Consider the following 27,878-nt stretch of genomic DNA (forward strand, 5'->3'; position numbering starts at 1 on the left):
GCGGGTGCGGGGTGCTGGCTCTGGGAGGGGGCTCCGGGCTGGGGCAGAGCGTTGGGAGGCAGGAGGGGGAGCGGGGTGCTGGCTCTGGGAGGGGGGTCAAGGCTGGGGCAGGGGGTTGGGGTGCATGAGGGGGCACGGGCTGCTGGCTCTGAGAGGGTGGTCGGGTGCAGGCGGGGGTATGGGGTACTGGCTCTGGGAGAGGGCTCAGGCCTGGGCAATAGGATGCGGCCTTCCACTGGGCGGCACTTATCTTGGTCGGAGGCGCAGCGAGGCTAAGGCAGGCTCCCTGCCTGCCCTGGTCCCACGCCACTCCCAGAAGGGGCCAACGCGCCCCTGCAGCCCCTGGGTGGGGCGGGGTGAACATGGCTCTGCGCGCTGCCCCTCTCTGCAGGCACCACCCTCAAAGCTCCCATTGGCCACAGTTCCTCGTTCCCGGCCTGCGGGGGTGGTGCTTGCAGGCAGGAGCAGCGCGTGGAGACCCTTGCTCCCCCACCCCCGGGGGGGCTGCAGGGGCGTGCTATCCACTTCTGAGAGCGGCATGGGGCTGTGGCAGGCAGGGAGCCTGCCTTAGCAGCAGGCAGCCCCACTGTGCTGTGGTGGCAGGAGATTGCGATTGATTGGGAGAGTCCCCAGGATCGACCAGTTGATCAAGATCGATGGGTTGGTGACCACTGGAGTAGTGAAATCTTGCTTTCTGTAACACTGGTGAAAACTGATGCAGATTAGGATGAGAAAGTTGAATTGTTTTATGATTTTGGCAAACATTACTTTTTTGATGTTTTTTTGTGTAAAATCACATGAGTAAAGAGAATGTTATGTGATGTGCAGTTAGTTTTAAAATTTGCACAGAGAACTTATTTCCTCTGCTTTGATAGTTAAGTGGAAAAACATTCTTCAGAAGCAGACGCAACTTTTAAAAAAAATCCCTAAACTTCTAATTTATTTTTCAAGGGTAATTACAACATGCCCTGATAAACACTGCCATATATGTTCAGCAGAATGCAATCCACAAGACACAATAATTCAGTCTTCTCATGAAATATAATGGCAAAATCTTTTCCAAGTTATTCCACTATAATTTAGGAGTTTCTTTAATGGGAGGCCTAATCACATGTACTGAGTATTATATAATTCCTTTATTTAAAAAATGTTAAAATTAAATCTTACATATATTTTTTTTATTTGCATGGACATTCCTCTGACTGGAATCTTGCTTGTACATTTAAATAAAAATAATCATCTTTTGCAACATACTCCTGTTGTTTGTAGTCTAGCCACTGGCTCTTAGTACCACCGATTACCTCATCCTAGTCCAGGGGACATTAAGGCTCATCACTGCTATTTCAAGTCAGAATCCAGACTCATTTTCCTTCCCCATCAATTACAGTTCTTGTCAGCTTGAATTATACATGCATAACACAAACTCAAAGCCATGCTCTGTGGTAAGCAGGTCAGGTTTTTTTGCTGCTGAGAGCTGGTTTAATAACAGAAGATTAGAATGCTAATTCAGGCCTTGAAGTTCCTATGAGTTAGGTGCCCGAGGGTGGTGCTTTTTAGGTCATTTTTAAAAAAGTACTTGGCCTCTGGGGTACCCAGCTCAGTTGTGGTGTTTTTTTGTCTTCTCGTCCCATTAATTATGTAACCTTCTCTTATTTGTGCAATCTACAACACAGACAGGCCTGGTTTATGTAAGGAATTAAAAAAAGAAACGTTTCTCTAATGTGGGCACAGCTAGAGAGCTGAGACCTGTGAGAGGAGAGAGGAAGAGATGGTGATGAAGGCGAAACAATGAGAGACAGACAAGAATGGGCAAAGACTGAAAATAAAGGGATAGTGGGGATTTCAATGAAAGGTGGAGAGCTGCAGGGGTAGAAGAGGCAAACTGAACCTATTCCAAAGGAGATGACACACAGACTGGGGAAAGGGAGTGTTAATGGAGATGATGGAACCTTTTGTTTCTAGGTTGCCAGTTGAAATCCAGCCCAAGAAGGTAGCAACTGAAAGTTATTGCCTGTCATAACTTCAGTCCAGTTCCAGTCAAAACCCACCATCCCTGCAATTATCCCTCTTGCTGACAATCTCAGCAGAAGGGCTAAAGAGCGAGTCTTTCATCCCCAGACTTGAGGTGAAGCACTTGGACACTTGCACAACAGCTTATTGTGTTCACTGGTTCTTAATCTCCCCCTGCACCCTCCTCTTCTACCCCTCCCGCAAAAGACTTCTTCAGTATACAGAGCTGTCAATACAGCATCTATTTCCAGACCTAGACTTGCACACTTCTGGCACTTCCTTCATTTAAAAAAAAAAAAAAGCGGGGGGGGGGGGGGGGGGAGGGGAAGGACACATTGAAGTAGAAATGGAAAAGATTACAGTTGTGTTATTATGCATAAATTTATTCCTGTTTCCTACATTCCTCTGACAGGTTTCCACAGCTCTGTTAACTCTAGAGTGAGGAAAGGTGAGGGCATGTGTGGCAGACAGGGTTCCAAGGAATTGATGCCTTTTGTTGGTTAACTAACTAGGGCTCTATCTTTACTGCTAAAGAAAGGTAGGTTTTTACTGTGGGATAACTAATGTGCATTAGCCATCCAACTGTAAAATCCCAGTGGAGACAAGGCACTGTAGTTTTACCATGAAGTAAGTTAGGCAAGGTCAGTCATGGGCAGGGGAGGGTATAGTGTTGACCTTGTCTAGGTACCGCACGGTAAAACCTACAGGTACCTTGTCTCTACTGGGATTTTACAGTGAGATAATTATTGTGCTTTTAAAAAACCCCAAACCATCTCCCCCATACACTTTTTGGCAGGGAAGTCATAGCCTAGATTTAAGGAGCAGGTAATATATTTACTTTTCTGCAATGCAGGCTCTAAGTGCTATGAGGTTGGCTAGACCTCATTAAACTAATCCCTCCCTCCCTCCCTTTACAGTCTAACGTGGGAGCCCTGCTGTACGTGCGGAAAGGCTAGTCTCTCGCATTTCACTGAAGAATGAAGAGGTGGTTTCTGTATACCTCCTTTTTTTTTTTTTTTTTTTTTTTTTTTTTTTTTTTTTTTTTAAACCAAGGAATGCTGTAGCATTTATGGACGAAAAGTGACAAGCTGCATGACTTGTTTGTGTTGGTCATTTTCTTCTTTGTCAAGATGTTTCTGTTCCAGTTTTGTTAATATATGGCTGCGGAACTGTTATGTGGTCCCTTTGAACTGTGTTTTACAGCTCAAAACAAGCATAATATAGTGTCTTACTCTAAGGCAAAATTCCAACTCTTATACAGTGAACCAAATCCAGCCTTGTTGTAAGCAAGAGCAATTGCCATTACTGTCAATAGGAGTTTTGGCTACATTCTCCAGAGCTGATTTTGGCCATTTCTTTGCGCCTTTTTGTTTGTAATTTTAAACTTAAAATCAAATGAAAATGGCCTTTGTTCTCTGTGGACCTCCAGCTTATTTGAAGAAAGCAACATATTCCCAATCCATTATTTTATTAGTCAGAAATGATACTTAATGCTGAGGAACAGGAAAGGATGTAATTCCGGTCCAGTAAAACTATTGAACCCTAAAAATCAGATTTTGAATTATGAAGGATCTGTAATTCATTCTAAGCACTTCTCCTGTGTAAATCCAGAAGGCTCTGTCTTGACAAGCAAAAAGGGTGTGTCTTTTTAAATTGTGTTGGCTTAAAATTTTGAAAAACACATTCTTTGAGTCTATTGAGTCAGGGTAAGGTAAGACCTTCAGCTGCATCTTGCCTCTCTACCTGTTCCATTTCAAAGGAAGCTTGAATGTTATCGTTTGCCTGTCTCTGAATGGCATCATCTGTTGTAACAGAAATCGACTAAGATCTTAGTCCCATGGCGACCATTGTTACCTTCACCACATCCAGTCTCTATGCTAATACCCACTGACTTCTTGGTAAAGAAATGTAACAGTAACGTAAGTCCTGTTCATAACACTTGATGCAGACAAAAGAAGACAGTTGCATTGCCTGGTCCTAAAACCAGTGCACTTAAAGCTTTTTTTTCTATTCTTTTTTTTCCTTTTAAAGAGAGCTCTGATTACAAATTAGCGTTCAAGTGCTTTCCCTCTATTCTCATAATGGATTCAATTCCTCATAGGACAGGGGTTCTCAGACTGGGGGTTGGGACCCCACAGGGGGTCGTGAGGTTATTACGTGGGTTGTCGCGAGCTGTCAGCCTCCACCACAAACCCTGCTTTGCCTCCAGCATTTATAATGGTGTTAAATATATTAAAAAGTGTTTTTAATTTATAAGGGGGGGTTGCACTTAGAGGCTTGCTATGTGAAAGGGGTCACCAGTACAAAAGCTTGAGAACCACTGTCATAGGAGAAGTACGGCTAGAAAAAACAGCCAGCTGTTTAGATTTCACAGATCAAAAATTTTAAATGCTAGTGTTTTTACTATTAACATTTACATCAGTTAACATCTAAAATCCCCAATCATGGCCACACTGTCCTAGTATCTGTGCAAACACATAATGTAGTACGACACATTTTCTAGCCATAGAGCTTGCAGTCTAACTAGACAAGACACAAACATTAATTAGGCAGACAGTGCATAAACAAACAATCAAAAGAACTAAACTTGTTTACATTTATTTCCTGTCTTTTATTTTCCTCAAGTCATCCTGCTTCCCCTCCCTTCCCTGTCTCCTGTTCGGTTACCCCAGCCAGTCTGCTTCACCACTGTTGACCCCAAATGCTCTCCTTTCATCCTGCCCACCTCACAGATGTAGTTTCAGGTCCAGTCTGGAGAGGAAGAAGGGGGTGGGAAATAAGTTACAGAATAGCCAGAAATGTATAAAGGCCTTGTTATGGAGGATCTCTGGGTAGATGGGGGCATTATGGTTTTCATTGCATCATCTGCTGACGTTTCCTGACTGGCTTCTCTTTCCCCATGGCCCGCCAGCAGGTTCTATAACTATTCTTTTACCTGAGATAATGTTATGGGGCAGGTGTGTAAGACTTTTGTTGCTTTGGGGCAGGGTGAGTAATGCATGTGATTATGTGCAATTTAAGATTTTCATTACCTTACCACAAAACTGTGTTCTGGTGTATTGGACTGCTTGTCTATGGTCATTTGCAGTATGACCCTGCAAACAAAGCTGTCATAGAATCCAAACTCTCTGAACCCAAAGGCTCAGTCTCCAGGGGGGCTTTCAGCTGAGTTATAACACGGCTTTATGGGACCTGTTTAAAGCTGGCTGTGGCTGAGCTGGGTTCTGATTATGACCTTATGCTTCACTGCTTACTCAGACAAACCTGTTAGAGTCAGAAGTGTGTGATTGGGCTCATGATTGAGCTGGCGAGTGTGGACAGGGACCAGATGGACGTGAAATCCATTTTAAAAGTGTATTGTAGCCTTGGTGTCTACCAAGGCCACCATTTAAACTTGATTTCACCATGGTTTAGCCCTGTCAACAGAAGCTAGATCAAACTTTATCTAAAACCCAGTTGGGCCATAATAGAATCTAGCACAGGGGTCGGCAACGTTCGGCACGCGGCTCGCCAAGGTAAGCACCCTAGCGGGCCGGGACAGTTTATTTACCTGCTGACGCGGCAGGTTCGGCCGATTGCGGCCCCCACTCGCCGTGGTTCACCGTCCCGGGCCAATGGGGGCGGCGGGAAGCTGTGGCCAGCACATCCCTCGGTCCGCGCCGCTTCCCGCCGCCCCCATTGGCCCGGGACGGCAAACGGCGGCGAGTGGGGGCCGCGATCGGCAGAACCTGCCGCGTCAGCAGGTAAATAAACTGGCCCGGCCCGCTAGGGTGCTTACCCTGGCGAGCCGCGTGCCGAACGTTGCCGACCCCTGATCTAGCAACTATTGCTAAATTCTGTTTGTTTCATAGTGCAGGAAAGGTTCTCTTTAACTTGTAGGCATTGTTGGCAGCATGCTTCTTTAAACTTGGGTCAATACCTGTGTAGACAAGGCCTAAAAATACTTGTAAAATATTTCTAAATTCTTCCTAAACTGGTATGTAATGACTTCAAACGTGCTTAAAGAATTTTTTTCCCCTAGAGTTTGTTACTCATTATGCAAGTGTAACACTATGGGGGTTCACCCAAACCAGTAGGAGGTTGTGTCACCTTCTGCCGTGTGACCCCGGGTGCTTGTGTGCTTGCCGCATTGGCTCAGAGCCCTGATACCATGCTCAGAGCACAATGGCCTCACCCTGGCTTCCACCAGCCTGATTATTCCTAAGGTTGAGACCAACAGTCCTGAGTCTCTCCAAAACCATCTCCCCTGCAGTGTCCAGTCTCTCTTACTAGACCCTCACAGAAGTTAAGTTTATTGCCTCCACAGAGACTGATCACACAGCTGAGGACTTAGCTGAGGACTTCGCCCTTCAGTTTGACACACAGAACTGAGATAGTTTTGTAATAAAATAAGAATATGTTTATTAACAAAGAACAGATATGAATGTGATAAGCAGGGATCCTAGTTTTCCGTGATTAACCCCCCCCCCCCCAATTCTCCAATAAAAAAACATTAAAATCTGTGTTTTTCTGCGATTAAAATAAAATGCTGAACTTTAGTTTCCCTAGTCACAATATATAGAGGTATCAGTAGAATAAAATGTTTTATTGTTATATTTAAAAATTTTAAGCAAGTTAGAAGCCTACCATCAATATGAAATTTGTCCTTGCCAAACTCAGTGACATGGTCTTATGGGGTGATTTTTTTAAAAACGTTTTCAGCATCTTTTCATAACTTTAATTACTCACGTCTGGAGGCTGAAGTGAAAAATGAGTTGCATGAAAACACAAATCCCTATATGCCATTGAATAACCTCTGTACGCCGGAAGCAGTTTATTGGAGTATGTCTAGCTATGTAAATTTAAAGCGCAATCAAAAATCAACCATAAGAAGGAGAGGTTACACACATTGTATAAGTGACACTAGAACTTTCAGTAAAATTTAGTTAATGTATGTTTTTATTTTTTCACAAAATATAAAAACTAAAGATTCTCTATAAAAACACAAATTCCTTGTTTTTCCATCGCAAACGGATTTCTAGGATCCCTGGTGATAAGTAAGAATAAAAGACACGGACATGGTTAAAAGTAAAACAAAACAAAACATGCTTTTTAGTGACTAAAACTTAACTTCAGCATGTTGCAATCTTTTGTCTAAACAGGTTTTTCAGTTCCAGCTACTCTTGGTTTTGAGGCCAAGAGGATCCACTTTTCATTAGCTCAATGGGCACCACTTCCCCTTTGTCCCCTAGACCAGTGGTTCCCAAACTGGGGTTCAGGAACCCCTGGGGGTTCACAAAATGTTACAGGGGGTTCTTGGGGGGGGGGGAGAGAATTCCCTAATGGCTGACAGAGCTGTCCCTAGGAACCCTGGGCAGCATGGGGCCAGCAGCCTGGAGCCCCTGGACTTCCAAGAGCTAAACAGATCAAAGTAAGCATATCTATCACACTGAGATTTAAACTTCAAGACTTCTTATAAGACATGGAAAGGGAGGTGGATATTTTTTGTTGTTTTTAAAATTAAATAGGCAGCTAGTATTGTTTTTAAAATTATTATGAAGAACAAGTTTAAGCTTTGTTGTAACGTGCGTTGTTTGCCTGGACTGCTCAAGATCTGAATGCTTGTGTAGGAGGAACTCTTTGAGTTGGCTTCTTAAATACCTTCATGCTGTTTCACATCTGATACTCCTTGATGAAACATAGGAGCCTTGTCTTATAACAGGCTTATTCAAAGTGATACAAGCTACGAAAGTGAGATCTTGGAAGAGTGTTGCTGTTTTCATAATGTAATAAAAATACTGTAATGATTAATAATAATAAACAGTGTGTCATAAGCATGTCATAAAAACAAATTTTATATTTCCAAGATCACTGCTTTTATAATTTATACTCAGGTAAAGGAGAAAATCCCTGGAAATATTCATTTTTAGGAGGGGGTTCGGGAGACTTGACATTTTAGTGAAAGGGGTTCACAGGTTGTTGAAGTTTGGGAACCATTGCCCTAGACGATAGATGCTAACATGGCTCTTTGCGTTTGTTTATAATTCCCAAAGTCTACTGTCTCCATTTCAAGAGCCAGGAAGTTTCCTAGGGGTGCAGGCTCAATCTTCCATCGTGATTATTAAAATGGGTTTTCTTGCTCATTTAGCTCTATGACTTTGTTTTCCTTCTATGTAGATGTATCTTTCATTGTCCTCTGAGGTATTACCTGGCTCAATTTACATTGTAGACACAGGAAAAGAGGCAAAATAACATTCTTTTGTCTAGGACAGGCTGGGTTTATGCATTGCTTGCAGAGTATCTTTTAACAAATTTTCAGCACACGTTTATAATTCTTTATACATTACCTGTACATACATTACGCAATAATACTAATGACCTGCATGTTACTGGTTTGCATATGATACCTTATGTAACACCTTTTATGACAATAAAGTGTTGATTCAATGCATGTGTCGAGCCTAATGGGAGTTATGGTATGGTGTGCCCTCTGCCAGCTGGTTTTGAAGGCCTCCTAGGGTCACAGCAGGTTAGGGACATCTTTCCTTAACTAAGCACAACCACTGTTCTAGCTTAATAATAATAATAATTAATTAATAAACAATAATAATAATAATAATTCCTTATTTTATTATTAGCGGGGAAAGAGGGAACATTTTTCCAAGGACCTCAAAGTCCACCTTTTTTCTTTGAGTCTGTGCCCAGAACCACACACACACATACATTCAAATCCATCTTTTGTATTGCAAATGTGGGGGTAAAACTAGAGGCCATGCTTTGAAAATGTGTCCTGTTTTTCTTTTGTAAAGTGCTGTGAGATCTGTTGATGAAAAATGCAGTGAAAAAGTTAGATATTACTAATTATTGTTATTGCATTATAATAAATAAAAAATAAATAAGTTATACCAATATAAGCACCTTTATACCAGTATAACTGTGTCAACACTCTGGGGTTGTACTGCTTTAATTATAGCTGTTTTTAAACTGATGCAGTTAAGTGGTAAAATAAACGGTGTATAGAAAAACTTGGTGTACTTTAAAACTAACAGTGCATTGTCTCACTTCAGGGAATCAAAAAGCCTTTTACTGAGGTCATTAAGGCCAACATTGGTGATGCACATGCAATGGGACAGCAGCCCATCACTTTCCTTCGTCAGGTAATAATTTTATAAGATAATATTGTTTCTAATTTTGTTTCCTCTATAGAATATCACAAAATTTCAGACATGGTTTGCTAGAGAAATTTGTTGTAGCTAAACACTTGATTCCCCCAATATGACTAACACAAAACTACTCAATTGTTTTTTCACTATGTTACCAGTTGTGCTTTATAGCCTATACATGTTTCATGCTTAGTTATTTGTTTGCTTGTGTGAATGGACGTTACTTCCATGCATACATGGGATGCGATACATGGAACTACCAGTTCAGCTTTTCCAGTAGTGCCTCTACCATCAAAACTCCAATAGTTTGCCTTCTAGTAGTCCCCACTGTGGCCCTCTTTTGCATGTGTCCCTCTACAGTATTCTCCCTCTTTTATGCCCCTGAAATGTCCACCTCCTGGCATGCCCTCTCCTGGCCCTTTGCTCACATCCTCTGCCAGAAAACCAGTTATTGGTAATATAGGTAAGGAAAAAAATAGACTGTTTTTAATCCAACAGTGTCCTTTTAGGGCCTGACTTTTCAAAGGTGTGTACAAACAGTTGTACACATCCAATTGCATGTGCCTGATTTGTGTGTTCAAATACCACTTCTGAGCCTGCGGACCAAGTATTTGCACGTAGGGAGTTAAATGCATAGCAGACCTCTGTTCACAAATAGTTAATCTGAGTGTGCACAAGAGGTATTTGCATGCGTAAATTGGGTTGTATGCATCTTTTAAGGACCTTAATATCTTAACATCTCTGGGCTAGTTTTGAAGAATGTGTTTAGCATCCAGGCATGAGTTCTATTGTAGAAACTATACCAAAGCAAGAACAACTAAAGACTTGTAGCTACAAGTATGTTTTCAATTAACATTTTATGCATTTACGCATGTAAAATCCTCAAATTGCATTTTATTTATTAATATTATGGCATCACTCAAAGGTTCCAATCAGGATTGGGGCCACTTTGTACTACACGTTGTACAAACACAGATGATAAAAACAGTGCAGCTCACCATTTTCTAAATATATATAATTTTTAAAAAGTCATTTAGCAAACTCCATTATCTTTCATAAAGATAATAAATGACCACAACTCATTATAACAAATGAATTCTGATCAACTAAAACATCAAATAACTTAGCTCTGAATTCAGGGATCCCTTCTCCCTGTGATATACATACATGCATTAATTCTGCTACCATTGCTGACCAGCAAGGATACTATGGCCCATCCATGTCATCCTGGAGAATGCATGGAAAACAAGGCAGAGATTGAGACAAATTAAAGCTGCTCTCAGTAGACCTCTTGATTTCCCTCACTGTGGCTTAAATTTCTTCATCATAGTTTATTTCCTTTAGAGCATGGTTCCACTTCTACCCTCTGCTCTCCTTTCATTTCTTATTTAAATACCTTTAGCAATTCAAATTAGTAAAATAAAAACTGCAAAGGTTATTTCAGAGAAGTATGACTAGGGCTGGGACTCGGGAGGCCGGTGTTCATTTCCCACTTCTTCCACAGACTTCCTGAGTGACCTTAGGTAAGTCATCTTATCCTCATCTGTAAAATGGTGCTAGAAATAACTATTTCTTTAGCCCTTTTTCTATTGAGATTGTACATTTTTCAGGGCAGGAATGATCTCTTACTATATGGTTGTACAATGCTTAGCCGAGTGGGGCCCCAATCTCAATCAACTGTAATACAAATAAGAAAAAGGCATTTGCTGCTCTCATCATTATTAATTAGGTTCCAAACTCTGATGACAAATATTTCCACTTTTTATGTTTTTTGGGAGGGAGAGCGGGAATATTTTTTTAAATAGTTTGAGACCTAATCTATTGATATCCTTCATCTCAAAGGAGCTAACTTTCATGTTAACAGCTTAAAAATAACCATCCAGTGGCATTGAGCAACCGATTGCAATAGTCAATTTACAAAGTTTTTCTTGGTACTGTAGGTGGTTGCACTTTGTACATACCCAAACCTGTTGGACAGCCCAAGCTTCCCAGAAGACTCTAAGAAGAGAGCCAGACGGATCTTGCAGGGGTGTGGAGGGAATAGCTTAGGTAAGATTTTTATCTAGCGTCAATTGTTTTTAATTATAGGTCTGATATTTTCTGTTTTAATATATTAAGCTTGTGTAGTGATGGGCCTTTTAGAAAGGATGTAATTAGATGAACTTGGGTGGGGAGGAAGTGGTCCATGGAATTGTGAACACGGAGTGTTTACAAGACTCTCTACTAACAAGATGGGGTTGACGCAGAAGATGGTAAGCAACCACGGGTGCATGCTGTTGAGAGGTCAAGCAGTAAGCAGACTTCTCAGCAAGATGGTTATTATATACACATTTCTGGATAGCCATTATCATAGTATATGGGCACTCAGAAAAATGACCCATATTTTGTTTATTTGTCTAAGGCAGAGATTCCCAAACTGTGGGCTGCGGCCACAAGGTGGGCCACCAGTGCAACTGCATTCTCCAGTCAAATTGTTTGGTTTCAAAGATCTTGAAGCATTTCTTTGAGTGCATATTGCTAGGGATTTCTATCATTATGATTGTTTACATTAAAATGAAAAGGAAACGTACATTATTTATTTACAGTGTGATAGTTTATATGTATGTAATAATTAAAATTAATAATTTTCCTCAAGAGCTGTTAATAGTATGGTGCAGTGCCTATTGGAAAAAAGTTTGGGAGCCCCTGGTCTAAGGTATATAAATTGCACATACACCTGGTTGTAAAATGTATTCTACCAATGTCCTTGTAGTCATTCTTGTGACAGCTGAAATCAACCATGTTTACAAGACAAAGTGCCCTAACAGAACATGTTGAGGCTCCAAAACAGTTGTCTTGAGCCTCGTGTCCCTCCCAAAGGCCCATGTGCGTATATACAATATAGAAATAAATAAAAACAACTTGGGCTATCGATTAATCGCAGTTAACTCCCATGATTAACTCAAAAAAATTAATCGCACTGTTAAACAATAGAATACCAATTGAAATTTATTAAATATTTTTGGATGTTTTTCTACATTTTCAAGTATATTGATTTTCTATTACAACAGAGAATACAAAGTGTATAGTGCTCACTTTATATTATTATTTTTTATTACAAATATTTGTACTGTAAAAATGATAAACAAAAGAAATAGTATTTTTCAATTCACCTCATACAAGTACTGTAGTACAATCTCTGTCGTGAAAGTGTAACTTATAAATGTAAAATATTTTGGTTACATAACTGCACTCAAAAACAAAACAATTTAAAACTTTAGCGCCTACAAATCCACTCAGTCCTACTTCAGCCAATCGCTTAGACAAACAAGTTTCTTTACATTTACAGGAGATACTGCTGCCTGCTTCTTATTTACAATGTCACCTGAAAGTGAGAACAGGCATTCGCATGGCACTTTTGTAGCCAGCGTTGCAAAGTATTTTCATGCCAAATATGCTAAACTTTCGTATGCCCCTTCATGCTTCGGCCAACATTCCAGAGGACATGCTTCCATGCTGATGATGCTCGTTTTAAAAAAAAAAGTGTTAATTAAATTTGTGACTGAACTCCTTGGGGGAGAATTGTATGTCTCCTGTTCTGTTTTACCTGCATTCTGCCATATATTTCATGTTATAGCAGTCTCGGATGATGACCCAGCAGCACATGTTCGTTTTAAGAACACTTTCACAGTAGATTTGACAAAATGCAAAGGTACCAATGAGAGATTTCTAAAAATAGCTACAGCACTCGACCCAAGGTTTAAGAATCTGAAGTGCCGTCCAAAATCTCAGAGGGACGACATGTGGAGCATGCTTTCAGAAGACTTAAAAGAGCAACACTCCAATGCAGAAACTACAGAACCCGAATCACCAAAAAAGAAAATCAACCTTCTGCTAGTGGCATCTGACTCAGATGATAAAAATGAACATGCATCGGTCTTCTCTGCTTTGGATCATTATCAAGCAGAACCCATCATCAGCATGGATGCATGTCCTCTGGAATGATGGTTGAAGCATGAAGGGACATATGTTTAGTGCATCTGAAATGTAAATATCTTGCAACACCAGCTACCACTGTGCCATGCGAACACCTGTTCTTACTTTCAGGTGACATTGTAAACAAGAAGCAGAAAGCATTGTCTCCTGCAAATTGTAACCAAACTTGTTTGTCTGAGCGATTGGCTGAAGTAGGACTGAGTGGATTGGTAGGCTCTAAAGTTTTACATTGTATTATTTTTGAATGCAGTTATTTTTTTGTACATAATTCTACATTTGTACAGTTCAACTTTCATGATAAAGAGATTGCACTACAGTACTTGTTTTAGGTACATTGAAAAATACTATTTCTTTTTTTTTTACAGTGCAAATATTTATAATAAAAAATAAAGTGAGCCCGGTACACTTTGTATTCTGTGTTGTAATTTATATCAATATGTTTGAAAATGTAGAAAACACCCAAAAATATTTAAATAAATAGTATTCTATTATTGTTTAACAGTGCAATTAATCGTGCAATTAATCACGATTAATCTTTTAATCGCTTGACAGCCCTAAAAACAACCTTTACCTACTCATAGGGCCAGTTCATTTTTGGCCATCCAGCAGCTCAGCCCGCTGCTTGTATCTGGGAAGTCATGTTTCAGTTACTATTCTAAATCTACTGCTCTAGCCAGGGGGTATTGCACAGAACCTGAAGAATCTGACAGACCTGATAAACTCCTTTACGGTATGAAAAGAGACTAAGGGTGACATTTCAAAGTACATATTAGAGTAACTGATGTGTATCTTAATATTTGTGATTGCAGTGCCTCGTTGCTATCATAGTAGGTGCTATAAAATAATAAAATAAACAGAATATAATTAGTGGTTTGGTTAGCAGTCAGGCACATTCAAAGAATGTCAAACAGTTCAGCTTTCATTTTTGTCTTTTTGTTTACGTGTAGTTCATACTTTCATCTTTTTTTGTGTTGGTTTTTATGTGGTCTTCTGAACTCCTCTCCTAGTTCAATTTAGCAGATTTTTTGCTTACTATTTTTAAGTTTTATGGAATTTGTTATAATCCCGTTTACTAAACCAGGGACTCCCACCTAGTCTGTTGAGCACTTCCTGGTGATTCATGGAGAAGAGTTTGGACACATGGTGCCGGCTCTCCTCTCTTCCAGCTGCTACATTGCATTAAAAAATAAAAATACTTGAGTTCTTTCCTATTAGGGGTCTCTTGTGATCTCTGTTAAACAGTGAGCCATGCTATGAAAAATAATATGAATCTGTCCGTGGATTAAACTGACCTTTTTGTACAACATGCCTATGCCTAAACTACAAGCTGGGGAAATGTTTTGTTCTGTGGCTCATAGGTGGTTAGTCACGGAGGTCGCTGGAAGTCACGGAATCCGTGATTTCCAGAGACCTCTGTGACTTCAGTCTGCGGTGGTCGGGAGCTGCAGGGTCCCCCACTGCCCACGGGGACAGGGAGGAGGTGGCGGGGGCACCCCACAGCTCCCAGCTGCTGCGAGTGGCGGGGGAACCCAGCAGCTCCCGGCCACCATGGGCTGCAGGGGAACCCCCAAGCTCTGGGCCACTGTGGGCACCCGGAGCTGTGGGCAGCAGGGGTACCCCGCTGCTGCAGGCGGTGGGGGTACCCCGCAGCTCCCAGCTGCTGTAGGTGGTGGGGCCCCCGCAGCTCCCAGCCGTGGGCAGTGAGGACCTTGGGGCTCCAACACCCAACCCACGGTGGGAGCCCCCGGAGCTCCCAGCCTCTGCGCAGCTGCCCTGCTGCAGGCGGTGTGGAGACCTGTAGATCTCCGTTATGTCACAGATATTTTTAGTAAAAGTCACGGACAGATCAGTTTCCATAAATTTTTCTTTATTGCCTGTGACCTGTCCATGATGTTTACCAAAAATATCCATGACAAGTTCTTGGCCAAAATCACATCAGTGGTAGCACCAGGATTAGAATTCATTGTCTCCAGATATCAGTCCCATGTTAGGTCTATTAGCCTGTGCAACCTGAATGTGAAATTCTTTGTGTTTCACAGAGTATGGATGATCTTTGAAACATTTATAGACTCTGTGCAGGAATCTTTTCCCAGAATAAGTGTATTTCAAAGTACTTGCACCTGGTCAGTGCAAGCAGGGTTCTGAATGCTTTCTTGCTTTCAGCAATCTTAATCTTCAGACAAAATGGTCATTTTGAACATGAACATTTTAAAATATATAAATGACTAAGCTTGCAAAACTTACACAAATGTCAATGGATAAACAGACGTTCTGTTCATTAGTGACTGGAATGTGATTCTGTAATATCGTGTGCATTAAAGAGCAACTGCCCATCTGATTAACTATAACAATAAATATTTAAAAACCTGCAGTGCAGATAGAAAAAGTCTGATATTCATTTGTAGGTTTTCAGAATAGTGCGTCAGTCACCAATCTCACTTAGCTGATTAGCCCACGTAAATACTTGTCTAAAATGAGGTTTTTAAATTTTTCTGACTGGGAGCTGCCCCTGCCATAGTGCTGAGGGTTCAACGTTTTCCTTTTTTGCTGCTGCTTCCTCTTATTTTTTGTAAACATGGCCCTTCCACACATACCTTTATGGTCTGAGGAACTGTGCTCAAATTACAGCTACAGTAAAACTGGTTTCTTGAACAGGTTTGGCAGTCCAACATGGAAGTGGCCAAACTGTATTTCAAAATCGGTTCAAAATCAGCTTTGTCTGGGCCAACCATTCTAGCTAACACTTTCCATTGTTGCTATCATTGAGGGGAAACTTTAGGGCTGCTGGTATTTTAACAGCTGTTGACTTACCCTGCTCAGAGCAGGTGTAAATGACATGGTAGTTAAAAATGTTGTTTGCAGTGTTGTGGGTGAAACCAGATAATCACTACACTCTTGAATGAACTCTCACAGAAAAATGATTTTAAAAAACCCCCACCATATTACTCCTGGGGGAAGTTTTTCACAAAATGGTCATTCCATATGTGACCTTTCAGTCCTCATCCTCAAAGGAAACCTGCACCACACCTTTAGGTGAGCCGAGTCCAATTACCCCACTCCATCCAGCAATCTACTTAAAGCCAAGAAGATCTTGCAGCTTCGTGGCATTGTGCTAAATTAGCTGTGCACTTACCACTTCAGCCTCCATCAGCCCTTGGGCCTTATACCTTGAATTCATCTTTCAGTCTGCTGCAGGTTTATTTTTTGCACATACTTAGCAATGTTGTATTTAGGACCCAATAAACTGCCTTTATTTAAGACAGTTACAGCTGTGATTATAAACTTCATAAGAAGCTTGTGTACCATAACCTTACACAGTACTTTTGTAGCCTAGCTCCTTCCCCTACAGATAATTGAAAAGCGATTTAGATTGGAAGGCAGGATGGTTCTGTGTTGTCAGAATCTGAAATTTTAATCTGAAATTAAAAGTCTTAGAAGTTTCAGCATGTTTTAAAAAATGTTTATTTTATTATTCCATTCACCCAGGTTCCCTCTATTCCTTCCTCTTGTTATTTAAAGAGCAGGTCATTTCAAAAATTAAATTGGTTGAGCTTTTAGGTGACTTTCAATAAAATGGCTGGGCGATTGTCAGAGGGAAGACTTGGGTTTCTGTCCATATGGCAAGGCAAATGTTAGATAATTCGTATTGGCAATCCAATATCTTCATATTTATTTTGTCTTTCAGAGATGCTTATTTCAGGTTTACAGCCATGACTGTGTTCCTCTTGCAGCACTGTGAACGTATCACCTCACTTTCTACTTCAGAAAACTGCTGTACTGGGGAAATAATAAAGCTCTCGTACAGCCAAACTACCTCATATACCACTAACTTTGGAATGTTACGGCCCAAACATGGGCATTTAAGGTTTGTAGATTGTGTACATTTGAATATCTGCTCATGTTCTCCATTTCTCACAGGGTCTTACAGTGCCAGTCAAGGTGTAAATTGCATCCGTGAAGATGTTGCAGCATACATTGAAAGACGAGATGGAGGAGTTCCTGCAGATCCAGATAACATATACCTTACCACAGGGGCTAGTGATGGAATTGCTGTAGGTGTTAAAAGTTTGTGTGTACATGTATATATTCTGTGCATAAACAGTATGGTACATTAGACATATCCCTTAAGAAATATAGACTATAGAGCATGATTCTCATCTTCTTTGCACAGTTGTATGTCTGATCTCTCACATACACCACGCCAGTGATTCTGAACTGATTTACATTGAAGTCAGTTATGTTATGTGTGAGCAAAAGAGAGGAGTTCTGAAACAGGCCCATGGATACTAAAATCTTCATATGGCTGTCTAAAGCTTTTTAAGTGCCTAAATATTGATTTAGGAGACTAGCATTAGCCAGCTTGGCTAGAAGATTTTGCTGTACATGACTAAGGGCTTCACTATACTTGAAATGCGTTGCTGTAGTGCTTCAGTGAAGACACTACTTCTGCTGACGGGAGGGGTTTCCTGTCGGTATACATAACTCACCTCCACGAAAGACAGTAGCTAGTAGCTGTATACACTGGGTGCTAGGTCAGCTTAGCTGTGCCACTCGGGTATGGATTTTTCACACTCCTGAGCAATGTAGTTAAGCCAACTTAATTTTCCAGTGTAGACCAGGCCTAAAATGTGTAGACACTAAAGCTTAGAAGAGGATGTTGTTTACTGGAGAAACCAGACCCCACAGACTGAGAATTCTTGGAGAGCTTTAAGGAAACTATGTGTTACGTAGATTCAGTGGAACCCGCACTAAAGGGCCACCTTCAATAGCCAGCCTTCCTACATTAAGCAACTCACTTTAAAGTATTCTCAAAGTTTCCAAGGCAGTTTTTGTTTGTTCTTTAGCTGAAGACCATCTCTACTAGGTAACTAGTATATGTTGATCCTTTGCATGGTTGCTGAAGATAGATTTGCTTTGCTGTAGTGCATATTTTTATTTTTTTAGCTAGTTTGCAAAACTTTTTTTAAATGACATCTTGTGGCACAGTTTGGTATTACAGTACTCTGATTTACAGCAGCTTCATTGATTCATCCAGTGTAATGGGTTTCCCAGACTTTGCAATTTCAAGGACTCTATTGGCAGTGTGACAGGAGTGTGAGCATCACGTTTTTCCATAAAACTTTATCAGATATAAATGCATATAATCATATTTGATTATACTGGTACTACCTTTGTTGCTTGTTTGAATTTGCCAGTGATAAGCCTTCAACTTCAGCTGGCAGTTACAGCAAGAGGGCAGTTGTTGATTGTTTTTAAAGGACTCTATGTGTTGTGTTCGGCCATTATTATGTGCTACATAATTTTTGTTATAAAACACCTTAGCCTTCTCTATCTAACAGTTGGTGTGAAATGTTATTTGACTTAAAAGATAAATGTCCTTCAGTATTCAGAACTAGCAGTGTCACTGTCATGAAGGCTGGTGACTTTGTGCCTCTGTAACTGAAATTTGCCTAAGGCTTTGGGTCTCATAGAGCAGGAGAAAGTCACACAGCAAGTTGTTCCAGAATATACTGTGAATTGCACTGTCATCTGTTTATTTGTTTTTCTTTAAATTCCTAAACTTTTCCAGACTATTCTAAAGATCCTGGTCTCAGGAGGAGGGAAATCCCGAACTGGAGTGATGATCCCAATCCCACAATACCCCTTGTATTCAGCAGCCATATCTGAACTAGATGCCATCCAGGTGAACTACTACCTGGATGAAGAGAATTGCTGGGCACTAGATGTGAATGAACTTCGTCGTTCCTTGAATGAAGCCAAAGCATACTGTAATCCAAAGGTCCTTTGCATCATCAACCCAGGAAATCCCACTGGTTTGTAATGGTTTCATTTAAATGTTTCACAGTTTATTTTGTTCACCCCTTTTTTTCTTTTTGCTGTATATGCTTAGAACTTGCTTGTGACTTATCATTGCACATGTATAGCTGGACTCTAATGATAAAATCAGAGATTCCTACCATATAACCAATTTGTCACCCTGAAACTTAGTTAGGCATGTTTTAATTTACTGAGATAATTTACCAGCTAAGCAATCAAGCCTGGGTTCAAAGAACATATAAACCCGGGTTTAAGTGTTTTGTGTGTGCATGCCAAAGAGGTTTGGGCTTACCCATGTAAGAGCATGTGTAAACTGCAATGAAGAACACATCCAAAGAAGACTAGTCTTATCCTCAGCTGACTTGTTGACAAGGGTCTAAAAATTAATGTCTCACAAATTCACTGTCTCCTATAATTTAGACAATACATCTCAAGCAGTTGTGATTGGAGACTCCCCACCCACCACCCCAGACATATTGTATAGAGTATATATAGCGTATAAGTGATTGTAATGAGTTTTATGTCCCAACTTCCATACCTTAAAAAAATAAAATAAAAATAAAAAGCTAAGAGGGACAACTTATTGAAGAGGTAGCAGCCTTCCTGGTTCTAGACTAAAAGACTGTGTACATGTTCTCTACTAATTAACCTGAATTGCGACTTTTCTTCTCTCACTTTAAATTATAGGTCAGGTTCAAAGTAGAAAGTGCATTGAAGATGTTATACATTTTGCTTGGGAGGAGCAACTCTTTCTTCTGGCTGATGAGGTAATAGAGCATTAAGACTACATACCTTTCTGTGGTGAACACACCTGCAGTGCAGCAGAAGCACTAGGTGCTCGGTTCTCGTCCTTTGTGCCCAATAAGTGTGATTGTTGATTTCTAATATGGAGCATGCTAAAAGTTGTGAACAAAAAAAGCCAGCTTCTCAGTCCTGAAGAGTTAATTTGAAAAATCGGTGTGCTGGACTTGACCTAGGTGAAAAGGGTAGTGGCTCCAATAAGGATGTAACTCTAGAAAGAAACTGGAACAACATCCTAGTCTTGACCTGCAAAAAATAGGGTGACATTAGCCATTGGTTTAGATAATTAAAAGGAGGGAAACTGGAGCAGGGGTGGGGTGGGAATTGAGTACACAGATGAAAAACATAAAAGTTTAGAAATAATATACAAAATCAAAGTTCAATACTCTTCTTGCAAGGGCTACTCAGTTAAGTATAGCATAAGCTATACATTTGTTATGCTTGAAGTAACTGTAACTTCTCTCTTGAAAATGCTTTCAAGCATTAGTACATCCCAAACTTTCTTCAGCAACTTACATTCTGTGTAATATGCCGTCGTTTATTCACATTTGAGCAGAGTGCATAATGTTTCCTCTGATTGTGTAGGTTTATCAAGATAACATTTACTCAGAAGAATGTCAGTTTCATTCCTTCAAAAAGGTTCTGTATGAGATGGGACCAGAGTACTACAGCAATGTAGAGCTAGCATCCTTCCATTCCACCTCCAAGGGATACATGGGCGAGTATGTCCATCTTCATTTCTTTATTGTATAACCTCTTGCACAGTATTTAGTAGAATAGCTTCCTCTTACCTCTTGTCAAGCAGGATGATTTTTTCACATAGTGAGCTGAGTGTCATCTTGTATCTTCTGTTACTGTTACCTAACAACTAGTAAACAAGGAAAATGCATGAGTTTATATATGGAACATTGTATAACTTATGGGCTAGCCCAGTGGTTTTGCAAACTTTTTATTTAATGGAGTAGTTTTAAAAAAAGAGAGCACCTATCACAAACCTGCCTCCCATCCCAACACCTCAGTCCTACATTACTAGGTTCCTAAAATAGTTGTGAGTGCAGCCTACCGGGGATGGCACAATGGACCTCTGGACTACTGACTAGTTCAAGAGTCACTGGATCAGCCTGATTTTTTAGAGGGGTGGATGTGTGTGTGTTTGTTTCTTTTGGGGGGGATCAAGGGAGGGAAATGCCAGCTTCCTGATGAAATGGATTCTGCTTCTGCTATACACTTCTACTCTGAGGAATAAACATCCATGTTAATAGCTAGACTAAGCTCATATTGAAGCTGCATATGTTAATGTCTAAATGTCACACCCAATACTTTCTTTGATGGTAATTAGCTACCATTATACCTTACCCAATATGAAAGAAGATGTTTAAAAATGTAGGTTACATATATTGATGCTAAGCAAGATACTCATGATTAATATAAAGTTCAGCTGGATGCTCCCTCTTTTTCCCCTCTTGGGGTTGTTTTCAGTAATTAACATTCCAGATTATATTCATTTTTTCTCTCTCTCTCTCTCTCTCTCTCCACTGTATTCTCAGGTGCGGTTACCGAGGGGGTTATATGGAGGTCATTAACTTGCATCCAGAGATAAAAGGACAGCTTGTTAAACTTCTCTCTGTTCGCCTCTGTCCTCCAGTCTCTGGACAGGCAGCTATGGATATCGTAGTGAATCCTCCAGTACCTGGGGAAGAATCTTATGCACAGTTCATTAAGGTCAGCTCTAATATTGTTTGTGTATTTCTTAACCTTATCCCATATATCACCAGGGTGTGATGAGAATATACAGAAAGATCCCATCTCAGCCTTCCTTATGGTAGCCCTATAATAACACTGGCCAACAGGACTACAGAGTAATTTCAAATTCTCTTTGTACTAGTAGCTTCAACATCTTGGTGGAGCCACAGCACTTCCATCACATGTTTGTGGCTTTTCATTGAGTTCATCTGCTTTTAAATATAATTTCTTTCCCCGGTGGCTTCCTTGGTAAATGAGGGCAGCTACTCAACAAAGCTGGCTTCTATGAAAAACTGCACAGGAAAAATGAAGCTACTAAATGAGGGTGACTTTGTAAGTGAAACTATATTGTACCCTTATATATTGAATGCTTATTTGAACAAAGAATAGTAGCTTCTCATTTGTACAAATGCTCTACCAAATTCAACTGTAGTATATAAATGGAGTTAAGAATGGATAAATGTGGCCCATTATTTTAGAAAGAAGAGTTTTCACATTACATGGAAAATCAGTCCTATTGTAGGGGATGTAGTAGAGATCTGTCAAACCGAAAATGCTTAGCTGCTTTTAGTTGTGTGTTTTGGTGTGTGTGTGTTTTTTCTTTTTAAAGACAGCTCTTTTTATCTCGTAACTAGAGCCTGTGAGATATTGTTAATTAGACATCACTGATTTGCCTCAGGATCACCAGCCCAGATTGATGGTGATCGAAAGTCATCATCATCTGAAGAATGCTATTCAGTGACCTTTTGAAAGGACTTTCTCAGTACTGTTCCAAATGGACAAGTGTTCCCCTCACAAAAGCCCCAATTTGTACCCTTGTAGATAGTCTCAGCAGAAATGCTACAAACTGAATGAGTATGGAGACTGAACTACTCTCTCATCCCTGGAAATTGGTCCTGCCAGGTCAAGCTTGAGGCATATTGAAAATACAATTTGAGAAGGCTGACCTGCTGTACCTATTCTGTGGATAAATAGAGAACTCCAGGAATGTTGTTCCAGAACCATTGTTCCAGAACCTTTCACAAATGCTAAATTCAGAAATGTACTTCCTTAAAAATGATACCATCTCCCCTCTACACACAGCCTGTGGACTAGGGCTCCCACTTGAATTCTGGGCCTTTCAAGGGTAGTGTCTGCAGCGGTGACTTGGCATCTGCTTTGCTACACATGCAGAAATCCCTCTTGGCCACAGAACCCCAGAAGCTCCGTTCCAGGGGGTTGGGCCAGTTTGATTGTATAGCACATATCTGCAGAAAAGGCACTGAAATTACAATGATTTTATTCAGTGGGGGGAAAAAATTGCAAGTCACAAAACTTGCCCAGACCAGAACAATGTTAAACCTTTGGGTTTGCATTCAGTGTTGCACCAGAGTTATAGGAAATATATACCTTTTGTCATCTTCCAGCAGCAGGTATTTAAGATGGAAGACATTAGATTTGTCTAGTGTGTGACTGCTGAATTAACATTGACATTACTTTTGGTCCATTGCAATTTGTCTTGGGTATTTGTTATTGCTAATCTTTGATATATTCTACTTACCTCTTACCTAGTAAGGAGAGAGTTTAAGGAAACATTTTGATTTACCAACTGCAAAACTATTGAACCAACCTACAATTCATCATCTAAGGAGTGATTCAACTCTTTTCTATTCTCCCTCCCCTCCTTTTCTTTTAAACAGGAAAAGGAGTCTGTTTTGAACAATCTTGCCCAAAAAGCCAAGCTAACAGAAGACATGTTTAATAAAGTGCCAGGAATTCACTGCAATCCACTTCAAGGAGCTATGTATGCCTTCCCAAGGATATTTATCCCTTCCAAAGGCATTGAGGCAGCAAAGGTCAGTCAGCCATTGTCCGTCTAACCTCGCCACATTGTTACTGGTTGTTATCCATGAGGGAATTTTATGCCCCGGAGTAGAACAAGTGCTTCCCAGCTACAAACAAAGACTGGCTATTGCTAAGAGATTATATCACTAATAAACAAGTGGGCAGGCAGTCCTTTCATTTTCTAATTCATTTCTGATTGGGGCTCAGTTATACCTGTGTTACTGAGAACAAAAGTGGGGTCCTTTGTGAACTTTCTGAGCTGAAATGATGCCTCTGAATCACGTATATAGCCTGAGCGTGTTGATTTGACTAACTTAAAATGTAAGAACTTCCTCCAAATTATTATTCAGGTGATTTACTACTCAGCAGATGTTTTGGGAAAATCCAATGGGAATGTCTAATTATTTGTGCTCTGGGCAATATTGTAAGGATAGGCATGTAGGAGTTAATTCATCAAATATTTTTAATACCTTTAATCTGTTAGACACTTCAGTGAAATTATGTTTAGAACACCAAAGAACTCCATTGCTAGAAGCTTCTAGGTCTCAGTCAATCAAAGAGGGGAGTAGTTACGTAAAGACAGAGTGACTGGCTAATTCTGTTCTTTTGAGCTGGACTGATTGAGAGCCTGCAGTGTGGAGGGGATCCATTTCACCATCAACGGGAGTTGATGTCCATCCATGTAGTGAAGAAAACGAAAGTGCAAGAGAAACGTTTGGAAAGAAAAATGAGCATAAAACTGTATTTTGTGTATTATGATTTCACGTTATGATCTGGAGATGAAAAATTACTCCTAAAATTCAATCTCTTTTCTCAGGCTCATAAAATGGCCCCTGACTTGTTCTACTGTATGAAACTTTTGGAAGAAACTGGAATCTGTGTTGTACCTGGCAGTGGATTTGGCCAAAGAGAAGGAAGTTACCACTTCAGGTGCAGTATCTGTTTAATAATCTTTCTCTTTACTAAATAAATAAAACTGTTAAGGTTCTTACAGAATGTCCTGTATAAAAACAGACTTGGACTAATTCACATTGTTTGTGATACCAGCCTTTTTTTTTTTTTTTTTTTCCTTGAGCATACTCTGTATAGCTAATAATTATATCTAGAGCAGTAGGACTGGTTTTTGCTGTGTCATTCGGCTTCATACAGTATTTCCCCAATTTGCTGACATCAGTTCCAAATATACAGAACAGAGCACAGTGAGTATCTAAGTGAACACTCAAGGGATCAGAAAATACTGGTTTTTAGAAGAAGTGATCTTTAATTCTGCTGAAACCATGGTCTACTTTTAAAATGGTTATTTTACAGTATGGCTCTGTACTGAAAAGTGATTGTGAAAATTGCACCACCTTACTCAACAGTTGCAGTTCCTGTATACCTTGAGTAATGTGTGCTCACTTTACTGAAATAAGGTGTGGGGTTTTTTTAGCTATTTTTGGGCCTGACTGCCGCCCTTACTTGCACTAAGCAGCACTTTACTCTGCAAGAAGTATAGTTATCTTTTGGGGACTACTTGGGGAATACGGTGCTGCTGAATGTAAGTGTTGTAGAATCCAGACCTTTGTTAGCATTGCATAATCAATATAACAGGGGGAAAATGAGCTGGCTTGTATTTTGACTTGTCCGGCTCCAACAAAACTGTTCACTGAATTCCAGTTGCAGGGCCAAATTTTGCCCTTCATTATACCTGTGGAAGCGCATGAAAACAATAGGGTTGCCGTGACCCAAGGATCTCTTGATGTCAAGTACAGGGTACAGGAGTGCATAAGGGTTACAGGGATCCCCTAGGTCTGGTATTTACATTCTAGTTTGCCAAAGAGTGTCATGTAAGATTTCTACTGGAAGCCTGTGGCCTTGGCTACACTTGCAGATGTACAGCACTGTGAGTTAAACCTGACTTAGTGCAGCTGAGTAGGGAAAGTGCTGCAGTCTGTCCACACTGACAGCTGCCCAGCGCACTGTCGTGGCCACATTTGCGGCAATTGCAGCGCTATTGGGAGCGGTGCATTATGGGCAGCTATCCCACAGAGCACCTTTTCCCATTCTGGCGCCGTGGGTTGTGGGAAGGGGGCGTGGGTGCGGGGCATTCTGGGTCCTATCCCAACGCCCCGTGATGCATCGCTTCGCATCCCAGAAATCCCTTTGTTTCCGTTCACCTTTGGCGCCATCTTTCAACGGTTTCTGTGCAGCGCGATCTGTGTGCGGGAAATGGAGCCCGAACTGCTGAGGCGTATGCTGACTTATCTCGCCAGCACGTCACATTTGGTTGTCGAACTATTCCTTAAGATCCAAAGTGACAGTGAGAGTGAGGAGTCCGACGATGCTATCGAGCCGCGTAACGCCTACAACATGAAACTGCTTGTGGCATTCACGGACATGCTCAGCACCGTGGAACGCCGCTTTTGGGCTCGGGAAACAAGCACCGAGTTGTGGGATCACATCGTCATGGTAGTCTGGGATGACGAGCAGTGGCTGCAGAACTTTCGGATGAGAAAAGCCACTTTCATGGGACTGTGTGAGGAGCTTGCCCCCACCCTGCAGCGCAAGGACACGAGATTGAGAGCTGCCCTGCCAGTGGAGAAGCGGGTGACTATTGCAATCTGGAAGCTGGCAACTCCAGACAGCTACCGGTCGGTCGCAAACCAGTTTGGAGTGGGAAAGTCGACCGTTGGAATCGTGTTGATGCAAGTTTGCAAGGCCATTAATCGCATCCTACTCAGAAGAACCGTGACTCTGGGTAACGTGCAGGAAATAGTGGATGGCTTTGCACAAATGGGGTTCCCTAACTGTGGAGGGGCGATAGATGGGACGCACATTCCTATTCTGGCACCACCCCACCTTGGATCCAAGTACGTTAATCGGAAGGGGTATTTCTCTATAGTTCTCCAGGCGCTTGTGGATCACCGTGGGCGTTTCATTGACATTAACACAGGCTGGCCCCGAAAGGTGCATGACGCACGCATCTTTCGGAACACTTGGCTGTTCAGGAAGATGCAGGCCGGGACTTTTTTCCCAGAGCGGAAGATCACGGTAGGGGAAGTTGAAATGCCCATTGTGATCCTTGGAGATCCCGCTTACCCGTTAATGCTGTGGCTCATGAAACCCTACACAGGGAGCCTTGACAGCAGCAAGGAACGGTTCAACTACAGGCTGAGCCGGTGCCGAATGACTGTGGAGTGTGCCTTTGGCCGTTTAAAGGGCCGCTGGCGATCTCTGTATGGGAAGCTGGACTTGGCTGAAAACAGCATCCCCACGGTTATATCCGCGTGCTGTGCCCTCCATAATATTTGTAAAGGGAAGGGTGAAAGCTTCACTCCGGCATGGACCTCCGTGGTTCAACACCTGGAGGCTGAATTTGCACAGCCAGAGAGCAGGGCTATTACAGGGGCCCAGCGCGGGGCTGCAAGGATTAGGGATGCCTTGAGGGAGCAATTTGAGGCTGAAAACCAGCAGTGATATCTGGTGCCCTGCACGGGAGTGAAGTGCAGTAGTTCCAATCTTTAGGAATCAGTGTCTGCTAAGCAGACAAGCAGACTTGCAGTGCCTGTTTATTTCCTGGGCTAAGGAGTCTTTTACTTTATGCAATAATAATAAAGAATGTTTTCAAAGCCAAAGAATCCATTTATTGAAAAGAAAAAAAAATTATTTATTGAAAAGAAACAAGGGGGTGGAGTGGGGAATGGTACAATCACAGATTTGCATATGTCCTGTCTGGTGTGCTGTGCAGTGAGTGCTGCACTTCAGGATAGCTATACTGCATGGTGATGGGGGTTGAGTGCAGAGGGTAAGGGTCGTGGTTTTCAGGGCTGGGTGGTGAAGATACTGGTGTTGGAGGCAGCGGGTGGCGTGAAGAACACGGAAGTTGGGGAAAGTGGGTTGGAGGTGACAGTGGGGTACAACGGAAAGAGTTTTGGGACAAGGGCTGTAGGGGGAGTGGCGTTGGCGTTTGCAGTACTGCTCCTCTTTCTGCATGGCTACGAGCTCCTGGATAGCGTCTGCTTGGCGCTCCAGGATGCTTATGAGCCGATCTGTGCTTTGCTGCCGGTGCTCCGTGCTTTGCCGCCGGTGCACTGCGTTTTCCTGACGGATCCTGCTTTCTCTCTCCCTCCAGTTCTGTTCTTTCTCATTCTCTTTAATAGATTGCCGCATCACTTCTTGCAGCATGTCGTCTTTGCTTTTTCGCGGTCTCTTCCTGAGTCTTTGCAGTCTCTGAGCAGGCAATAAGAGGGACGGCTGAGGTCTCAAGGTTGATGCTGCTGTATAGGCAAAATGCAACATTTAACAGAGGCAGCATTGTTTATACCAGACAGAGTAATGATTCCCCCCGCACTTAAGGAGTAGAAAACACACAGGGTCTACACAATAGCATAATTTTCCCATCCGAAACAGAGCACACATATCCCATGGGAGCCTCAAAATGGTGAGTAGGGGGACTGATTGTTTCAGGGCTGCACTGTCCTCTGGGTTTCTGTGCCTTGGGGAGAGCCAACAGCTTCAGGGGGCACCTACACTGAACACTGTCCCAACATTTTCCACAGGAGTTCATCCTGGACGATATCTCGCTGC

At 41.5% G+C, this 27,878-nt stretch overlaps 1 protein-coding gene across 1 annotated transcript in view; it reads left to right on the plus strand.

Moving 5' to 3' along the window:
* GPT2 (glutamic--pyruvic transaminase 2) overlaps positions 1-27,878 on the plus strand; it is a 40,566-nt gene that overhangs the window by 8,297 nt on the left and 4,391 nt on the right. The window contains exons 2-10 of the mRNA XM_065416670.1: positions 9,057-9,146; positions 11,093-11,201; positions 17,046-17,179; positions 18,697-18,940; positions 19,632-19,711; positions 20,331-20,467; positions 21,293-21,467; positions 23,168-23,323; positions 24,130-24,242. Of these exons, the coding sequence (XP_065272742.1) occupies positions 9,057-9,146; positions 11,093-11,201; positions 17,046-17,179; positions 18,697-18,940; positions 19,632-19,711; positions 20,331-20,467; positions 21,293-21,467; positions 23,168-23,323; positions 24,130-24,242 (1,238 nt within the window). The remainder of the gene's footprint in view (positions 1-9,056; positions 9,147-11,092; positions 11,202-17,045; positions 17,180-18,696; positions 18,941-19,631; positions 19,712-20,330; positions 20,468-21,292; positions 21,468-23,167; positions 23,324-24,129; positions 24,243-27,878) is intronic.

Source organism: Emys orbicularis, chromosome 14 (genome assembly GCF_028017835.1).
Source record: "Emys orbicularis isolate rEmyOrb1 chromosome 14, rEmyOrb1.hap1, whole genome shotgun sequence".
Taxonomy (NCBI): Eukaryota; Metazoa; Chordata; order Testudines; family Emydidae; genus Emys; species Emys orbicularis.